The sequence below is a fragment of the Erinaceus europaeus genome, chromosome 4, assembly GCF_950295315.1.
Source record: "Erinaceus europaeus chromosome 4, mEriEur2.1, whole genome shotgun sequence".
NCBI lineage: Eukaryota > Metazoa > Chordata > Mammalia > Eulipotyphla > Erinaceidae > Erinaceus > Erinaceus europaeus.
In genome coordinates this window covers 68,202,109-68,221,356 of record NC_080165.1, presented here as the reverse complement: position 1 = coordinate 68,221,356, position 19,248 = coordinate 68,202,109, and the positions used below count along the sequence as shown (strand labels likewise).

At 42.9% G+C, this 19,248-nt stretch overlaps 2 protein-coding genes across 7 annotated transcripts in view; one reads left to right on the top strand and one right to left on the bottom strand.

The window, feature by feature from the left end:
* Positions 1-11,211, bottom strand: part of POLH (DNA polymerase eta) — a 45,947-nt gene extending 34,736 nt beyond the window's left edge. Inside the window, exons 1-3 of one of the 6 annotated variants that reach the window (XM_060189860.1) lie at positions 10,944-11,211; positions 5,206-5,348; positions 4,858-4,992 (exon numbers count right to left, since the gene is read on the bottom strand). In XM_060189860.1, the coding sequence (XP_060045843.1) occupies positions 4,858-4,992; positions 5,206-5,342 (272 nt within the window). In that variant the 5' untranslated portion in view covers positions 5,343-5,348; positions 10,944-11,211. Of the gene's footprint in view, positions 1-4,857; positions 4,993-5,205; positions 5,349-10,685; positions 10,708-10,771; positions 10,918-10,943 lie in introns of those variants that run through there. The other 5 variants (XM_060189857.1, XM_060189856.1, XM_060189858.1 and 2 more) reach the window with 5 other exon arrangements.
* Positions 11,212-11,307: 96 nt separating this feature from the next.
* Positions 11,308-19,248, top strand: part of XPO5 (exportin 5) — a 60,951-nt gene continuing 53,010 nt past the window's right edge. Inside the window, exons 1-5 of the mRNA XM_016191434.2 lie at positions 11,308-11,591; positions 13,955-14,076; positions 15,420-15,492; positions 17,759-17,896; positions 18,022-18,204. Of these exons, the coding sequence (XP_016046920.1) occupies positions 11,487-11,591; positions 13,955-14,076; positions 15,420-15,492; positions 17,759-17,896; positions 18,022-18,204 (621 nt within the window). The 5' untranslated portion in view covers positions 11,308-11,486. The remainder of the gene's footprint in view (positions 11,592-13,954; positions 14,077-15,419; positions 15,493-17,758; positions 17,897-18,021; positions 18,205-19,248) is intronic.

The window sequence follows — 19,248 nt, the reverse complement described above, 5'->3', positions numbered from 1 at the left end:
AGTGCATCTGGGCAGGCAGAATGCCACCCCCATATACCATGCCAATTTCACCATATACATTCTAATCAAGACACAGCAAGCAGAGTTCTTTGAACTATATGTAGTTTCTTTCTGTTTCTTTCTTTCTCTCTCCCATTTTTTTTTTTTTTTTGCCTTAAGGATTATTTTTGGGGCTCAGTGCCTGCACCATGAATCCACTGCTCCTGCAGGCCATTTTTCCCCCTTTTGTTGCCCTTGTTGTTGTAGCCTTGTTGTGGTTATTATTGTTATTGTTGATGTCGTTGGTTGTTGAATAGGACATAGAGAAATGGAGAGAGGAGGGAAGACAGAGAGGGGGAGAGAAAGACAGATACCTGTAGACCTGCTTCACTGACTGTGAAGTGACTCCCCTGCAGGTGGGGAGCCGGGGGCTTGAACCGGGATCCTTATGCCCGTCCTTGAGTCACGTGCACTTAACTAGCTGTGCTACTGCCTGACCCCCTCTCTCTCCCATTTAAAAAAATTATTATTTTTTTACTCCATAGGACAGACAGAAACTGAGAGGGGGAAAGAAGACACCTATAGCACTGCTTCACTACTTGTAAAACTTCCCCTTCCTGCAGGTGGGGACCAGGGGCTTGAACTGGAGTCCTTGTACATGATAATATGTATGTTCAACCAGGTGCACCAACCACTCATAGGTACTTTCCTATGGAATAATATAGACATGTTCTTTCCTTGAAATGTGCTATGGAGTCTGAAATGAGCTCGCTGTTCCTGTCTAAATTATTTTATTTATCATAAAAGTATATATATGGTTGGCAAAATACATCACTTGGAAAGTGGGCTTGCATGTGATCATGCAAGTGTCATGCATGTGACCCAGGTTCAAACCTAGTTCCTATCATATTGGAGGAAGCATCAGTGCCATGGTACCCCCACAACCTCCCCCCAATTCTATCTGAAAATATAGGCCTGGAACGGTAAATCCCAAGCAAAGACAATAAATAAAATTTAAAATAAAAGGGAAATATATGGACCTCTACACTACAAGATCTATATTAAAAACTAGTACCAGGGGTCAGGCGGTAGCACAGCCGGTTAAGTGCACACAGCGTGAAGCACAAAGACTGGCATAAGGATCCCAGTTCAAGCCTCTGGCTCCCCACCTGCAGGGGGGTCGCTTCACAAGTGGTGAAGCAGGTCTGCAGGTGTCTTTCTCTTCCCCTCCTTTTTCAATTTCTGTTCTAAACAATAACGACATCAGTAACAACAATAATAACCACAACGATAAACAAGGGCAACAAAACGGAAAAAAACTTCCAAGAGCAGTGGATTCATGGTGCAGGCACTGAGCCTCAGCAATAACCCTGGAGGCAAAAAAGAAAAAAAAAAACTAGTATCATTATAGTTGTCAAACATTCTCAAATGAGAGAATAAGAAGAGGACTGACTATTTTCCTCTTAATCATTACTTGAGCTGGAGAAGACAGGCCTCAAAGATAAGAGTCTACAAAATTACACAAGAAAAAAAAAAAGATACACAAAGCCAGGAAAGGATGCTCTATTGCACTAGTTGGTGTTCTTTCACAGTCTCTTGAGTAAATTACACAGTCTCTTGAGTAAATTATTCCAAGGCATTTCAAAGAAAATCTGACAAATAGGGAGCCAGGCAGTAGCGCAGGGCATAAGGACCACGGTTCGAGCCCCCGGCTCCCCATCTGCAGAGGAGTTGCTTCACAAGCAGTGAAGCAGGTCTGCAGGTGTGTGTCTTTCTCTCCCCCTCTCTGTCTTCCCATCTCTCCATTTCTCTCTGTCCTATCTAAAAATGATGATATCAATTACAACAACAATAACTACAACAATAATAAAATCACAAGGGCAATAAAAGAGAAAATAAAAAGAAAATCTGACAATTTTTTTTTTAACAAATAATCTTGTATTTGGCTAATTATTGACAACTTTAATTACCAGGTGCTATCAACTTCCTACTCTCTAAACTTACTCCTAAATCTTCTAAAATTGCCCCTGTTCTTTATATGACAAATAATTTGAGAGTTGGGACAGGGAAGTAGCCAAGCTGGTAAAGGCACATTTTCTATTTACAGGGATCTGTATTTGATGTGAGACATATAAAAATAAATAAAGAAATAAATAAGAATTTAAGGGTAAAATAATCCATTAAGTGGCCCAGGACTTGGTGCAGTGAATAAAGTGTGGGGACTTTCAAGCATGAGGTCTTGAGTTCGATCCGCAGCAGTACATGTACCAGGGTGATATCTGGTTTGTTTTCTCCTCCTATTCCTCTCATTAATGAATAAAATTAAAAAATAATAATCCAGTTAGAGTTGGAGTGTGTGGTGGCCCAGCAGCACAGCACTAGATTAGACTTTACGAAATGCTAGGATTATCCTTGGCTCTGCATATGGCTTTAGAGAGCTTAATACAGCCCCTGGCATCAACATATACTCAATACACATTAGCTATTAGGACTTTTATAATGTCTGGGATTTAAACCTACCTGTATAAGATATTTACATAGTTCCTATTCCAAGGTTAACCAAAATTTTAAGGACATTCAGAGAATGTAATTAGCAGTAGCTAATTAAACTTACACAAAAGGCAAGAAATTCCAGGTCTGATCTCCAGAACCACAAATAGTCTCAGGCATGAAAGTCTTTTTTTTTTTTTTTTTCTTTCTCTAAATACAATGGGCCTTTTATTTTTATTTTTATTTAAGAAAGGATTAATTAACAAAACCATAGGGTAGGAGGGGTACAACCCCACACAATTCCCACCGCCCAATCTCCATATCCCACCCCCTCCCCCGATAGCTTTCCCATTCTCTATCCCTCTGGGAGCATGGACCCAGGGTCATTGTGGGTTGCAGAAGGTAGAAGGTCTGGCTTCTGTAATTGCTTCCCCGCTGAACATGGGCATTGACTGGTCGGTCCATACTCCCAGTCAGGCATGAAAGTCTTTTGCATAATGATTATGTTATCTCCCCTTCCCCAACCAAAAAAAAAATTTTTTATGCAGCATTTAAAAATTTTATTATGAGGGTGAAAACTAGAGCATCACTGACACATGCAATGCTGGGGATCAAACCCAGGTCCTCATGCTTGAAAGTCTAGCATTTTAATGTGCGGTATACCTCCTGGCTGCAACAACCAATTTTTTTTTTTTTTAAAACGTTATTTATTTTGGGCGGTGGGAATTGTGTGGAGTTGTACCCCTCCTACCCTATGGTTTTGTTAATTAATCCTTTCTTTAATAAAAAAAAATTAAAAAAAAAAAAACGTTATTTATTTATTTATTTATTTATTCCCTTTTGTTGCCCTTGTTTTATTGTTGTAGTTCTTGATATTGTCGTTGTTGGATAGGACAGAGAGAAATGTAGAGAGGAGGGGAAGACAGAGAGGGGGAGAGAAAGATAGGCACCTGCAGACCTGCTTCACCACTTGTGAAGAGACTCCCCTATAGGTGGGGAGCCGGGGGCTCGAACCGGGATCCTTATTCTGGTCCTTGGGCTTTGCACCATGTGTGCTTAACCCACTGCACTACCGCCTGACTCCTGCAACAACCAATTTTTAAATAATTAAGAAAATAAAGAGTAGAAGATAATATGTATCTCCCACACCACCATAAGCACTGCTCAGTGCAGTGCTCTGGTAAAAAAAAAAGGGGGGGGGAGGGGCTGGGTGGTAGCAGACCTGGTTGAGCACAAGTTACAATGTACAAGGACCTGGAAGCCAGGCAGTGGCGCACCTGGTTAAACACACACATTACAATGTACAAGGACTGGAGTTCTAGCCTCCAGTCCCTACCTGAAGGGGAAAAGCTTTGCGAGTGGTGAAGCAGGTCTGCAGGTGTCTCTCTCCCTCTTCCTCTCAATTTCTGGCTGTCTCTAAACAATAAATAAATAAATATAATAATAATTTTTAAAAATCTTATTTATTTTCCCTTTTATTGCCCTTGTTTTTTATTATTGTTGTAATAATTGTTGTAATTGATGTCATCACTGTTGGATAGGACAGAGAGAAATGGAGAGAGGAGGGGTAGACAGAGAGGGGGAGAGACAGACACCTGCAGACATGCTTCACCACTTGTGAAGTGACTCCCCTGCAGGTGGGGAGCTGGGGCTCGAACCAGAATCCTTAACACTGGTCCTTGTGCCATGTGCACTTAACCCACTGTGCTACTGCCAAGGTAATAGTGTGTGTGTGTGTGTGTGTGTGTGTGTGTGTGTATCCTCACCTGCAGGGGGGTCACTTCATAGGCGGTGAAGCAGGTCTTCAGGTGTCTGTCTTTCTCTCCCTCTCTCTGTATTCCCCCCCTTCTCTCAATTTCTCTCTGTCCTATCCAACAACAATAGCAGCAGCAATGACAACAATAACAAGGGCAACAAAAAATGTGAAAAAAGGCCTCCAGGAGCAGTGAATTTGTAGAGTAGGCACCAAGCCCCAGCAATAACCCTGGAGGCAAAAATAAAAAAATAAACAAGCAAACAAATGGATAAGAGAATATGTAGGCTACAATGACTCTGAGCTGTTCCTGAGACATACTTATTTTTTATAAAAATAATTTAAAAATTTACTTATTAGCATAAGAAAGAGAAGTGGAGAGAGAACTGGTACATATGATGCTGGAGACTGAACTCAAGACACCCCATGCTTTTCAGTCCAGCTATCTAGGCCATGTACCATTGTCTCCAAGGCTACTTACTGATCTGGTTTTCACTTTACACAGAAAATTTAGCTGACAAATGAAAAATGTCTTCAGACGTTATTTACACAGAACAAATTTGAAATATCAGTTCTTTGTTTCATGTCATTATTTCCAACCCTTCCATTTCCCTTAAACCATCTTTTCTTCTTACTTGGTGAGGTTAGCTTTCCCACGTAACTCACGAACTTGTGCCAGTAGAAGATCTGGACATAACTTCTTAGCATCATCTGCCCACATGTTTCTAGTGACTCCAAATGCACGAGCTTCATAACTGACTGCAATTATTCTAAGGGTACAGAAAAGGGTAAACAAATATTACATTATGACAAGTAAAGATCATTAAAATTGAACAGAATATATTATAAACATAATAGAAGGTTTTTGGTCACAGATGCAACTATTTGATCTCAAACACAGAAGTTCAGAAACCCAGCGTAGTATCTTGTAATCTTATATAAAAATACTGGCTGGCAGCTACAAGAATAATAAAGATACATACCCACCACCTTTCCATGTTTTGTACTGTACAACAGCACAGGGTTTATTCCTCAAATGAGGATTTTGTCGCTGCTCCACTTGAACAAAAAAACAATCCATGTCCACTAAAGCAACTACTCGGTCCTGTCCAGTAGCCATTTTTTCCTGTAAGACAATATTTTAAGGACAATTAGAAAGGATACCTAATTCAAGGTGCTAAGGCAAATTTTATTTCCACCTTTCCATTGTCAAATTACCATAAGCATGGTAGCATAGGAAGCAACAAGAATGAAAACAAGCATCCTCATCTACTGATGCCAGAATTATAAAGGTAGGTAGGTACAAAGGTAGTAAGAATTAATTTGGAAAAATTTAAATTCTCTCCTCTCTCCTCTTTAGGAAGTCAATGAGTACTACAAGTAGCAAGTATGAAAAGCTTTAAGGGGGCCAGGTGGTAGCACACCTAGTTGAGCTCACACATTACCATATGCAAAGAACCCAGGTTCGAGCCCCTGCTCCCCACCTTCTTCAGGGAGGAAGTTTCTTGACTAGTGAATCAGGTCTGCAGGTGTATATCTGTCTCCCTTTCTTTTTTTTTTATTTTTATTAATTTTATTTTTGAGATGCAGAGAGAGAGAGGGGGGGAGAGAGAGAGGGAGAGAGAAATACCAGAGCATTGCTTAGCTCAGGCTTATGGTGGTGCGGGGGATTGAACCTGGGACTTAGGAGCCTCAGGCATGAGAGTCTGTTTGCATAACCATTATGCTGTCTCCCCCGTCCAATCTGTCTCCCTTTCTATCTTCCCCTCCCCTCTCAATTTCTCTGTCCTGTTAAAAACAATAGAATAACATAAAAGCTTTAAAAATACCTAGAAGACAGCTCATCCAGTAGAGTACACAGATTACCATTTGGGAGGCCCTGAGTTCAAATACCAACACCACATGAGAACACCATGACACCAGGGGAGGCTATACAGATGGCAAAGCAATGTTGTGGTGTCTCTCTTTCTTTATTTTTTTATTATCTTTTATTTATTTATTTTTATTGTTGTTATTGATGCCGTTGTTGGATAGGACAGAGAGAAATGGAGAGAAGAGAGGAAGACAGAGGGGGAGAGAAAGAGAGACACCTGCAGACCTGCTTCACTACTTGTGAAGCAACTCCCCTGCAGGTGGGGAGCCGGGGGCTCGAACCGGAATCCTTACGTCAGTCCTTGCCCTTTACTCTATGTGTGCTTAATCTGCTGTGCTACTGCCCGACTCCCTCTCTTTCTTTAACATAAAAAAAAAAAACAACTGAATTGCACATGAAGACGACTGTGGCACCTCAAAAACATTTTTGAAACTGTTATAAGATAAATAGACTGGAACGCTAGCTCACCTGGACAGTACATCTCCCTTATCACACACGACTCAAGTTCAAGTCCAGTCTCCACAGCACTAGAGGATGTTTTGGTGCTCTTTTTATCTTTTCTCCCTCCCACCTCCCGTCGTCTCTTTCATGCTAAAAAAAGTCAGCTCAGAGTAGTGAAGCCATGGTGATAGATAAATATTAAAAATAAACCAATGATAGTCAGGAAATAGATTCATTGGTAACACAACACTTAGATGTCAGAGTCATCAAGTTCAATTTCCAGCACCAGTATAAGTCAGAGCTAAGCAGTGATCTGGTTTATAATAGTAAAGTAGGAGATGGTATAGTGGCTAGAGTGCTGTAACTGCAAGCATAAGGTCCTGAGTTCAATTCCTGGCATAGTATATGCCAGAGTGATGTCCTAGTTTTCTAATTTCTATTTTAATTAGACTCAGATCATGCATTTTTCTTGCAATATTATTATGGAAGTGATGTACTCTTTTAAGTTTATTATGTTGGGAAATACATAGTCAATATGTTTTATAACTTTTTTTTTAGAATAAAAAGAGAAAAAAGACCACATCATCAAAGTTCCTTTCAGTGTGGTAGGGGTCAGGCTCAAATCTGGGTCGCTCACATAGCAGAGCAGTGCACTGAGCTCTCTTAATAATAAGACAGCAGCCCTGTCTTATTATTATTATTATTATTTTATATTAACTGTGATATTTGAGAAGGCAGACTTTTTTTCTTTGAACCTAGGATCTTGAAACCTCAGGTATTTATCTCTCTTTTTTTTTTTCTTTCACCTCCAGTGTTATTGCTGGGGCTTGGTGCCTATACTATCCATAACTCCTTGAGGCCATTTTTCCTATTTTGCTGCCCTTGTTGTTGCTGCTATTGCTGTTGTTGGATAAGACAGAGAGAAAGTGAAGCGACGCCCCTGAAGGTGGGGGAGGCCCTCCAACCAGGATCCTTCTGCTGGTCCTTAGCACCATGTGCGCTTAACCGCTGCGCCCGTTACTGCCTGGCCCCATTATGTGTCTCTTTACATAACCACAATGCTATCTCCCCAGCCCCCAGAATTTTCTGTGTAAAGTTACTATTTCTACTTCTGTATCTAATATATTGAGGGAGATATTTTGAAACTATGCAAATACCTTGTTTTTCTCTGAATTTTCAACCACTAATCTGGGGGTCTTGCAGAACTATATTACTTTGTAGTGTTCTAATGCTGATTTTCTACCCAGTCATGGAGATTTTAAATAGAAAATATTGCAGGGTGGGGGTAGATAATATAATGGTTATGCAAAGAGGCTCTCATTCATGAAGATCTGGAAGGTAGAAGAACAAACCCTATATATTTTACACTAAACACTAATGATATCTCATAACATCGCTGATACTCTGGAAAAGGAACACAAACTAAAGCAGTGGCTCCCAACATGGCTCAGATTAGAGTCATCTAGAGACTTTATTTACTTATTGGATAGAAACATGAAAATTGAGAAGGGGGAGACAGAGGGAGAGAAAGAGAGACACCTGTAGCGCTACTTCACTGTTGATGAAGCTTTTCCCCTACAGGTGGGGAGGGGGCAGGGGCTTGAACCTGGTTCCTTGAGCAATGTAACATGTGTGCTCAACCAGGTGTGCCAGTGCCTGGTCCCTCATCTAGAAACTTAAAAATAATATTGTTTGAGACCAGAGAGACAGCACAGTGGTCCCCACATTTTGGCCACAGAGGTCATGGGTTCAGACCACAGCACCACCATATGCCAGAGCTGAGCCATCTTCTGGACTCTTTTTCTCATAGAAATAGATAAATGAATAAATCTTATTAAAGCAATTATCAAGTGATCCAGGAGGTGACGCAGTGGCTAAAGCACTGGACTCTCAACCATGAGGTCCTGAGTTCAATCCCCAGTAGCACAGGTACCAGAGTGATGTCTGGTTCTTTCTCTCTCCTTTCTTTCTTTTTTTTCTCCTATCTTTTTTTTAATGAATAAATAAGTTCTTAAAGAAAAAATAAATAAAAGCAATTATCAACATCAGTTTCTACCACCATAAGTTTTTTTTTTTTTTGGTATGTTTTTACTTTTTTAACCAGAGGACTACTCATCTCTGCCTTATGGTGGTGTGGAGATTGAACTTGGGACTTTAGAGCTTCAGGCATCAGAGTCTCTTTGCATAACCATTATGCTACCTACCCCCCACCCCATAGGTTTTAACCGAATGGGTATGACCTGGGCAATGTAATTTTAAAAGCTCTCCAGGTGCTATGGTGGTTATGGGGGCTGGGGCCACACAGAGAACTTTGGTAGTGCGTGCAGTGTGGAACTATATACCCTTGTAAATTTGCAATCGTGTGAACCATTAAATAAATAATAAAAATTTAAAATAAAATAAAAGCTCTCCAGGTAATTCTTATATGCAGTAGAAGTTTGGAACCACTGATGTGAGGAAAACAAGACACTTGTGGGTTAGCAGTAATTCATGACCTCAGTATGAGAAACAGGCTACACAGTTGAGTAAGCATTCAGCTGTATTCTAAAATAAGTGCCAGAGTGTCATGGTATTAATTCCTTACCAGCTGCAACTGGCCACTCACCTAAAACAGACAAAATGTGATATTTATTCTTTTTTTTCCCCCTTTTGTTGCCCTTTTTGTATTTGTTGTAGTTATTATTGTTGTTGTGGATGTCGTTGTTGGATAGGACAGAGAGAAATGGAGAGAGGAGGGGAAGACAGAGAAGAGGAGAGAAAGACACCTGCAGACCTGCTTCACCGCCTGTGAAGCGACTCCCCTACAGGTAGGGAGCCGGGGGCTCTAACTGGAATTCTTATGCCTGTCCTTGCGCTTTGCGCCACCTGCGCTTAACCTGCTGCGCTACCGCCCGACTCCCGTGATATTTATTCTTAAAGTATTTATTGGCAAACGCTAGAAGAAGAAGAAAGTATTTATTTATACAAAAGAAAGAAAAGTGAGAACCAGAGCATCAGTTGACACATATGATGCAGAGGACTGAAGTCTGGACCTCTGCTTTTTTTTTTGCCTCCAGGGTTATTGCTGGGGCTCAGTGCCTGCACCACGAATCCACTGATCCCGGAGGCCACCCCCCCCCTTTTGTTGCCCTTGTTGTTGTAGCCTTGTTGCGGTTATTATTGTTGTTGATGTAGTTCGTTGTCAGATAGGTCGGAGAGAAATGGAGAGAGAAGACAGAGGGCGAGAGAAAGATAGACACCTGCAGACCTGCTTCACCACCTGTGAAGCGACTCCCCTGCAGGAGGGGAGCCGGGGGCTCGCACTGGGATCCTTATGTTGGTCTTTGCGCTTTGCGCCACGTGCGCTTAACCCGCTAAGCTACCGCCCTACCCCCTGGACCTCTGCTTTTAACAATCTTCACCATTCTAGTCACTGTGCCACCTGCAGACCGCTTGAGTATGATACTTCAAACATGTGTGAATAAGAACCATTATTAGAGGTTACTTACAATCTTTAAAGTGGCTTTTGTGCAGTATTGCATTTTTATCACACAAGCCAGGTAGATAGCACATGAGATCAAACAGCAAAGTGGAGGATGGGAAAAGGAAAGAAAAAAAAAAGGAAAAACCGTGTGCATAGAGACGGATGTTAATGTGACTTATTGCAATGATCACTTTGCAATCTATACAAAATACCCCATCACCATGTTGCACACTTGAAGCTGACAGCGTTACGTCAACTGTACCTCTTTTTTTTTTTTTAAATAGCGGACTTGAAGGAGGAAGCAGTGATTTCAGAAGAGCAAACATCTTACTGAGTATACAGAAACAAAACCAGGCGCGCAGACTTTACCACTAGACAAATAATGGAGCCACGGAGATTTTGCATGTCTGTATCTCGCTGGAGGAAGCAACAGAGCTATTTAAATGCCAACCAACTCACGAGCAGCCCTCCACGCAAACCTCAGGCTCGCGCTGCTTTAAAGCCGGTGATCACACGTCAAGCTGTCACGCACCCGCCCACCCGCCTTTAGTCATCGCGAGACTGTGAGACATGAGTTTGGCCGGAGCTCATCGCGAGACAATCCAGCCACGGAAAACAAGTGCAAGCGGATAGGGAGGTTTAAGAGCTGCCGAGACAATGCCCACATGCATAATATATGTCTATACCTTTTCCCATAAGTAAGCGAGAGCTTCGTTTCTCTGTGAGACACTTAGCACGAAGAAAGTCGGACCACAGAGATGTCGACTCTTACCGCAGAGTCCCAGGCATCAGTCTGCTTTCTTTCTTTCTTTTTCTTTTCCTCCCAGAACACCGCTCAGCTCTGGCTCACGGTGGTGCAGGGACTGAACCTGGGGCCTCAGAGCCTCAGGCATGCGAGTCTGTCTGCAGAACCATCACGCTGCCTCCCCCACCCAGACTCTTACCAAAATGACAGGCACCTGACAAAGCTGTCAGCTGTCAGCCACAGTGGCAGCCGGGGCCGGGCTCCGGGTCGTTTCACTACGAGGAAAGTGCAGGAGTCCTCGTTAGCCGTCCAGTCTCCCAGAGCGCGCTGTGCCTCGTGGGGACGGCGGGAGTCCGGGCGCAGGCCACACAGCCCGGCAGGCTCGCCGCGAAGCCCCCGGGCGGCCCGCGCTCCTGAGATCGGAATGCGCGGGTAGCGGGGGAACGTTGACGCGCCTGCGCACCGCGGCCCTTCCGCCTCCCACTCCGCCTACCGAGGTGCAACCGTCACAAGGGAGCCGCCACTTCCGCGGGCGCGTGCGTAGTGGGGAGTCGGACGCGTGCGCAGAGCGGGGCCCTTCCCGGCCGGGGCTTGTGGCGCTCACGCTCCTCCTCCTGCTCTCCACCCCCTCCTCCCAGTGCTGTGCGGCCGGGTCCCCGCGTGTGGTCCCGCCAAAGGAGCAGTTGGCTCCTCGTGCTCCCGGGACGGCCGTGCAGTGTGCTCGCGAGCCACGGCGCTAGTCATGGACATGGAACAAGTGAACGCGCTGTGCGAGCAGCTGGTGAAAGCGGTGACGGTCATAATGGACCCTGGCTCCACCCAACGCTACCGGCTGGAAGCCCTCAAGGTAGCCGGGGTCTGGCGCCCGGCCTGCGGCGAGACCCTCCCCCCAGCCCGGGACGCCTCTCGCCCGCGCGGCCTCGGAGCCTCGCTCTCGGATTCCTGGGGGGCCCGCGGCGGGTGCTTGCTCTCGGCGCTCTCCCCGCTCCCTGCCCTCCGTGCTTGCCGAGCGCCCCCGGGCCTCGCCGCTTTCTCTTCTCGCCACCCGCTGTCCTCATTTCTCTTCGCTCGCCCCCATCACGACCGCTCCCCGCCGGCTGCACCCCCGGCCACCCCGCCTGGTCGCCGGGGCCTCCCCGTGGCGCACGTGTCCACCCCGCACCCCTGGGTTCCCCCACCCATTCTACTGACCATCCCCCACCACCACCCCTAAGCGACCGAGTTCCAGCACTATCCCCCTCCCCCGGTGCCCCGCTACTTTCATTCATGCACTTTCTCTTAACTCTGCTCTGTATTGGGGGGGCGGTGGTTTGCTGGGCTGATTGTCGCCACGCTCCGCTCTGCCCCCCACCCCCTGTGAATGTGTGAGAAACTGTTCTGCGCAAGGATGAACTTCTGCCACTTCGTTTGCATTCTAGCAACTAGGAACTTGGGTTTCCTGAAAGTCAGTTTTCTTGAGTCCCAGATGCTCTGCTCCACCGGATTGAAGCTTGTTGCACTTTGGGAATGCAACGACAATACGAGCAGATTCCTGCTTCAAGCCGGAGTGTGTGTGTGTGTGTGTGTGTGTGTGTGTGTGTACACACACGTACTCACCACTTGGAGGACTTTGCTGTGTATATGCATGCCAAGGATGTACAGTCAGAAAGCTTTGGTTTCGAGATGGTTTTATAAGGCAGTAAAAAAAAGTACACCAAAGTAGAATACTGTCATGATCTTGTGTATACCCATCATCGAAATTCAGCTGTTACAAAGATTTTTGCTACATTTGCTTTATCTTGTTTCCCTACTGAAGTTTATTTTATCTCACATAAGACGTATTGACCTGAGAGAGAGTGCGCCATAGTATCACTCTGTCACATGCAGTGCTGAGGATAAAAGTCAGAACTTTATATATAAAGCCCAAGGCTCTAACCACTGTACTACCAGGGCCACCTCCAACAAAGGTTTTTATTTTATTTTTAAAAATATATATTTTTTTATTTACTATTGGATAGAGACAAATTGAGAGGGGAAGGGATGTAGGAAAAGAGACACGGATATCTGCAGGCCTCCATGCAGGTCAAGACTAGGGGCCTAAACCTGGGTCTTCGCATGTATGCACTTAACCAGATAGGCCACCAACTGCCCTCCCTAAGATTTTTATTTTTCATTTTGTGAGAACAGAACATCCCTCTGCAATTTATAGCCTATTTTGTTTTCATGTTAGGGGGGGTTAGTTTTGTTTATTTAATTTACATATGAGAGAGAAGAAGAGAGAACCAGAACATCACTGGCACTACTATGCTGGGAATCAAACTCAAGGCTTCATGCTTGAGAGTCCTACTTTTTTTGGACTCTATCTAATGTACCATCTCTGGCAGCTACTTTCAGTTTAGTTTTTGTGTGTATTGTTCCAGAAAGTGAACTCAGGCTCCACAGCTAAGCCACTTAGACCCAAATTTATATTTTTAGGAGAGAGAAACAGACACTAGAAATTTGTTTTACCACACAAAGTTTTGTCTGCTTCTGTTCTTGGTTCTCTTATGTAGTGCCAGGGATCAAGTCCAGAATATTAGGCATGTGCTCTAATGTTTGAGACACTTGTCCAGTTCTCCAAAGTTTATTTATTTTCATATTTTCTTTTATCTGATAGGACAGAGAGAAATTGAGAGAGGGGAGCTAGAAAGAGAAACTAGCAGTACTGCTTCACAGCTCATGAAGCTTCCCCCTGCAGGTAGGGATCATGGACTTGAACCTGAGTCCTTGAGCATGATAATTAATGTGTGCACTCAACCAGGAATGCTACTGCCCGCCTTCCCCCCCCCTCCCCGCACAGACACACCCCACAAAGGTTTTTGAAAGTATAACTCAGAAATTTGTCATTTGATACAAAGTAGATCTTTACTCATTTAGGCCAAATTTCCATCCCCATATTAATTGACCCTAACATCAAAACTCTAAAACTACCAAAGTGAATGAAATGTAAATTGGAGATTCTTTTATTTTTTTAAGTTTTTTTATTATTTATTTATGAGAAAGATAGGAGAGAGAAAGGACCAGACATCACTCTGGCGCATGTGCTGCTGGGGATTGAACTCGCACCTCATGCTTGAGAGTCCAAAGCTTTACCACTGCGCCACCTCCCGGATCACTAGATTGGAGATTCTTACAATAATTTTATTTTAGTATCTTGGCATCTAAGAAAAACACTAATTTTTCTTCTTTCAGTTTTGTGAAGAATTTAAGGAAAAGTGCCCTGTTTGTGTCCCCTGTGGCTTGAAGTTGGCTGAGAAAACACAGGTTGCCATCGTCAGACATTTTGGCCTTCAGATTTTGGAACACGTTGTCAAGTAAGGAACTTTTAGTTGTTAACCAGTTTGTGAAAGAGCAAGTCTTTCTTTCTGATTTGACTCATAAAAAAATGCCCTTTAAAAAAAAGACGGAAAAAAGAAAAAGCCCTTTAGGTGAATATAAAAGAGCAATCCCCAAGAAGGAAGGAATGATTCCCAGGGGGTTATCAGACCTCATGTGAGCTCTCTCTTCAGGATCTAACCTACCTTCTCAGCTTCTCCTTCAAAGTAAAGTACGAGGTACAGACAGTATTAAGCTTTCTAGGAATATTTGCTGATAGTTGCTAGCCATTAGTCAGTGTTTATCAATCTTTTATGTTCTTATACATCAGAGGACCTCAAAATCTTTTTTTTTTTTTTTAATTCAAATACAGCTGTTTACTTTTTAGGATATAGGGGCCAGGTGGTGGTACATCTGGTTAAGTGCACACACTACAGTGCGCAAGGACCCTGATTCAAGCCCCTGGTCCCCACCTGTAGCGGGAAAGCTTCACAAGTGGTGAAGTAGAGCTGCAGGTGCGTCTCTCTCTCTCCTTCCCTCTCTCCCCCTCTTTCCCTCTGTTCTCCCTCCCTTCCTCCCTCCTCTCCTCTCCCCCTCTATCTCCCTCTTTGCCCTCAACTTCTGTTTTTATTTAATAATAAATAATTTTAAAAGCTACTTGTTCGGATATAGATTTGTTTGTTTATGGTGAAGGAGCGATAGAGAAACCAGAGCAGCACTCTTAACACATGCGATGAGGGGCTCAAACTCAGGATTTCATGTTTGAAACTTCCAACACTTTATCCATTGTGCTACTTCCTGGCCTGCCCTTTAATTTTCTTTTTTAATACATCCAAAGCATAATAATTGAAAAACTCTCCTTAAATTGGGTCTCCCAAAGTCTATCAGAAGAGTCAACTTTTACAGTGTAGTTTGGTTGTACTGCTTATTATCGTGTAACCCTAAACTGAATGGCTATGATGTTTCTGTTTTCACAAGAACAGTAACTACATTGTTGCAGTTATTCCAGATTTACTTGTGGCCTGCCAAATATGTAGATAAGTATACATATAAGCATATTTATTTATTACCTGCCAGGAAAATCAAGGGGGGAGGGGTAACTATTGCACAGTTCTGTGTGGTATGCAGTTAATGGAATACTGCCTGTGTAAAACTTCCCCAGGTTGCTAGCTTTTGGATTAAATAGGAACTAACTTTTGTCCTTTCTTTAAATGGTACAAAATCAAAATTATGATATCAATGAGATTATCAGTATAATCTTAACACAGGGATAAAAACTAGTTTCTTATGAACTGAAGACTTTTACTATGGTTTTGTTAACTATATGCATTTTGGTGACCAGGTATCGGTGGAACAACATGTCTCAGCTGGAGAAGGTCTATCTGAAGAACAGTGTCATGGAGTTCATTGAAAAAGTAAGCAATAAGAAAACCTGTATGTATTGTAAAAAGATGGAAGAATAGTTGAAGACCTGTATTTTCTTTTTTTTCTTTTAATATTTATTCCCTTTTGTTGCCCTTGTTTTTGTATTGTTGTAGTTATTATTGTTATTGATGTCGTCATTGTTGGATAGGACAGAGAGAAATGGAGAGAGGAAAGACAGAGGGGGAGAGAAAGATAGACACCTGCAGACCTGCTTCACCGCTTGTGAAGCGACTACCCTGCAGGTGGGGAGCCGGGGGCTCAAACCGGGATCCTTCAGCCGGTCCTTGCTCTTTGCACCGCCTGCACTTAAACCGCCACGCTACCGCCCGACTCCCGAAGACCGGTATTTAAGTAGATAACCTATGACATTTTCATTGTACCATTTGTATAAAAATTCATTGGTTTGATATAGATTAAACAGCATACTTTATATACCATTAAATGTTATCTAAGAGATAAAAAGAGCCACTATCACAAATTACAATTCATCACAATTGCTCTGGCAGTCAACTTTAACTTATGGTGGTTCTGGGGATTGAATCTGTAACTTTGGAGCATTAGGTATGAAAATCAAAGGTTTTTGGCTAATCACTGTGCTACTTCCCCAGACCTTTTCTCTGCTTTAAAAAGAAGAAATTCCCTTCAAACATTTTAATTAACTTAGCTATTTCTAGAGAGACTTGATAGAAATCATAATTCATAAATTTGATATCAGCTAAAGATAAAAAAAAGTTAAATCATACCATGTTAAAACAAATGCCTGTTCTAATAGTGGAGGAAATATATACCAAACTTAGAAGAACAGAGCTCCAGAATAGTTTTTGTCAGGAGTCCTGTGGTAGTGCAGCAGGTTAAGCGCAGGTGGCGTAAAGCACAAGGACCAGCATAAGGATCCCAGTTCGAGCCCCCGGCTCCCCACCCACAGGGGAGTCCCTTTACAGGCAGTGAAACAGGTCTGCAGGTGTCTCTTTTTTTTTCTCCCCTTCTGTCTTCCCCTCCTGTCTCCATCTCTCTCTGTTCTATCTAACAACGACGACATCAATAACAACAACTACAACAATTAAAAAAAACAAGGGCAATAAAGGGAAATAAATCAATATTAAAAAAAAGAATGGTTTTTGTCTTCCCAGTGGAATTATTGGTAAGATATTTAGTTACTCTTCCTAACTCTCATTTTGCCTTCCTTTCAGTCAACTCCCTATTACTTTCATATATAAGGGAAGAGGGAGGTAGAGGAAGAAAGACACCTGCAGTATTACTTCACTTGTGAAGCTTTCCCCTACAGATAGGGATGAGAGCATGAACCCATGTCCTTGTACACTGTAATGTGTGCATTTGACCAGGTCTGTCACCACCCAGTCCCTTTATTATTATTTTTTTAATATTTGTTTATTCCCTTTTGTTGCCCTTGATGTTTTATGGTTGTTGTGGTTATTATTATTGTTGTCATCATTGTTGGATAGCACAGAGAGAAATGAAGAGTAGAGGGAAAGACAGGAAGGGAGAGAAAGACAGACACCTGCAGACCTGCTTCACCATCTGTGAAGCAACTCCCCTGCAGGTGGGGAGCCAGGGACTCAAGCTGGGATCCTGATGCTGGTCCTTGTGCTTTGCACCACATGCGCTTAACCTGCTGCGCTACCACCCGACTCCCCCAGTCCCTTTATTTTTCTGATCTTTACCTTCACCACTCACAAAATAAAAAAATACGAGTCTTCAGTTTGTAAAGGAGAATAATATCTTCCTTGCTCTGTGACAGACATTTTATTAACTGATATAACCCTTACTCAGGCTTTAAGTGGGATGAATGTCTATTGAGAATGCAGGACAAAGTAACTCAGACATGTAGAACAGGTTTGCTTATTCTGTTTAAAAGAAGATCTGAGGGACTGGATGGTGGCATACCTGGTTAAGTGCACAGGACCTGTGCAAGGATCCAAGTTCTAGCCCTCACTCTCTACCTGCAGCAGGGACACTTCATAATCAGTGAAGCAGATCTACAGGTGTTTATCATTCTCTCTCCATCGCTACCTCCTTCTCCCTCTCAATTTCTCTCTGTTCTATCCATTAAAATGGAGGGGGGGAAATTGTCACCAGGAGCTGTGGCTTGGTAGTGCCAGTACCAAGCCCCATCGATAACCCTAGAGGCAAAAAAGAAAGATCTAAGGAGTTTTGTGAAGGTTTATAACCCAGTTTTTATTCTTTCTTGATTTTGGCCAATCAGACCTGCTGATAGTGTTTTTTTGTTTTCCCTAGGGAACACTGAACATTTTGGAAGAGGAGAATCACATTAAGGATGTTCTTTCTCGAATTGTAGTAGAAATGATTAAACGGGAGTGGCCACAACATTGGAATGATATGCTTGTAGAATTGGATACACTTTCCAAACAAGGGGTATGAGATGAAATAGAGTTTTATCAATTCAGTTTGTTTTTGACTCCTTTTGTTTGGTCAACAGAAAAGAACGTTGGGACATGTCTGATGAAAAGTCTTAGTTTAACTTATTTCTGTTGGTATAGGAAACACAGACAGAATTAGTGATGTTCATTCTTTTGCGACTGGCAGAGGATATAGTGACCTTCCAGAGATTACCTGCTCAAAGAAGAAGGGATATCCAGCAAACATTAACCCAGAACATGGACAAAATCTTCAGTTTTCTACTTAACACGCTTCAAGAAAATGTAAACAAGTACCGGCAAGTGGTAAGGGATAACTTATCTCTCAGAATTCATATTTTCTAATGTGGGCCTTTTGTTTATTTTTTTTAAATTTTTATTAGTAATGTACTAATGATTAACAAGATTGTAAAATAATGGTACAATTTCATACAGTTCTCACCACCAGAGTTCCATGTCCTATTCCTTCCCTTCCATTGGAAGCTACCCCCCCCTTTTTTTTTTTTGCCTCCAGAGTTATTGGTGGAGGTTATTTGCACTACTAGTCCACTGCTCTTAGGAGCCTTTTTTTTTTTTTTTTACCATTTTTGTTGTCCTTGTTGTTGCTACTGGTATTGTTATTGCTGCTGATGTTGGACAGGACAAAGATAAATCAAGAGAGAAGGGGGAGAGAAAGATAGAAACCTGCAGATCTGCTTCACTGCTTTTGAAGTGACACCCTCCCCCCCCCCCCCCCCCCCGCAGCTATGGGCTGGGACCGGGATCTTTGCACTTCACACCATGTGCGCTTAACCTGCTACACTACCACCTGACCCCTCTGTGCTGTTCTTTATAACTCTAGGAGTATGGGCCAAAGTTTATGGGGTGCAGAAGGTGAAAGGTCTGGCTTCTGTAATTGCTTCTCTTCTGGATATAGACATTTGACAGGTCAGTCCATACCCCCCAGCCTGTTTCTATTTTTTCTCTGGTCAGGTGGAGCTCTGGAGAGGTGAGGTTCCTAGACACGTAGGTATGGTCATCTAACCAGGCAAGTTAGGATGGTGTCGTAGTAGCGTCTACAACTTGATGGCTGAAAGGTAGTAAGATATAAAGCAGGACTAATTGTTTAATAAACAGGCACCCAAAGGTAGGAATAGAGCAGATGAAATTAGAGGTCTTCAGGTGGTAAGAATCTAGGAAGTCTATTTTAGATATGTTCCAAGGGGGCCATGACTTTTTGTAATTTTTGCCTGAGGCTGATAGCTAACATGCAGGTAGACTGAAAGTATTGTGATGGTGTCAGATGTTGGGAATATGGTGTCAGAGTTGAGAATAAGACTAGAAAGCTGGATTCAGGATGAGAGAAGCTTC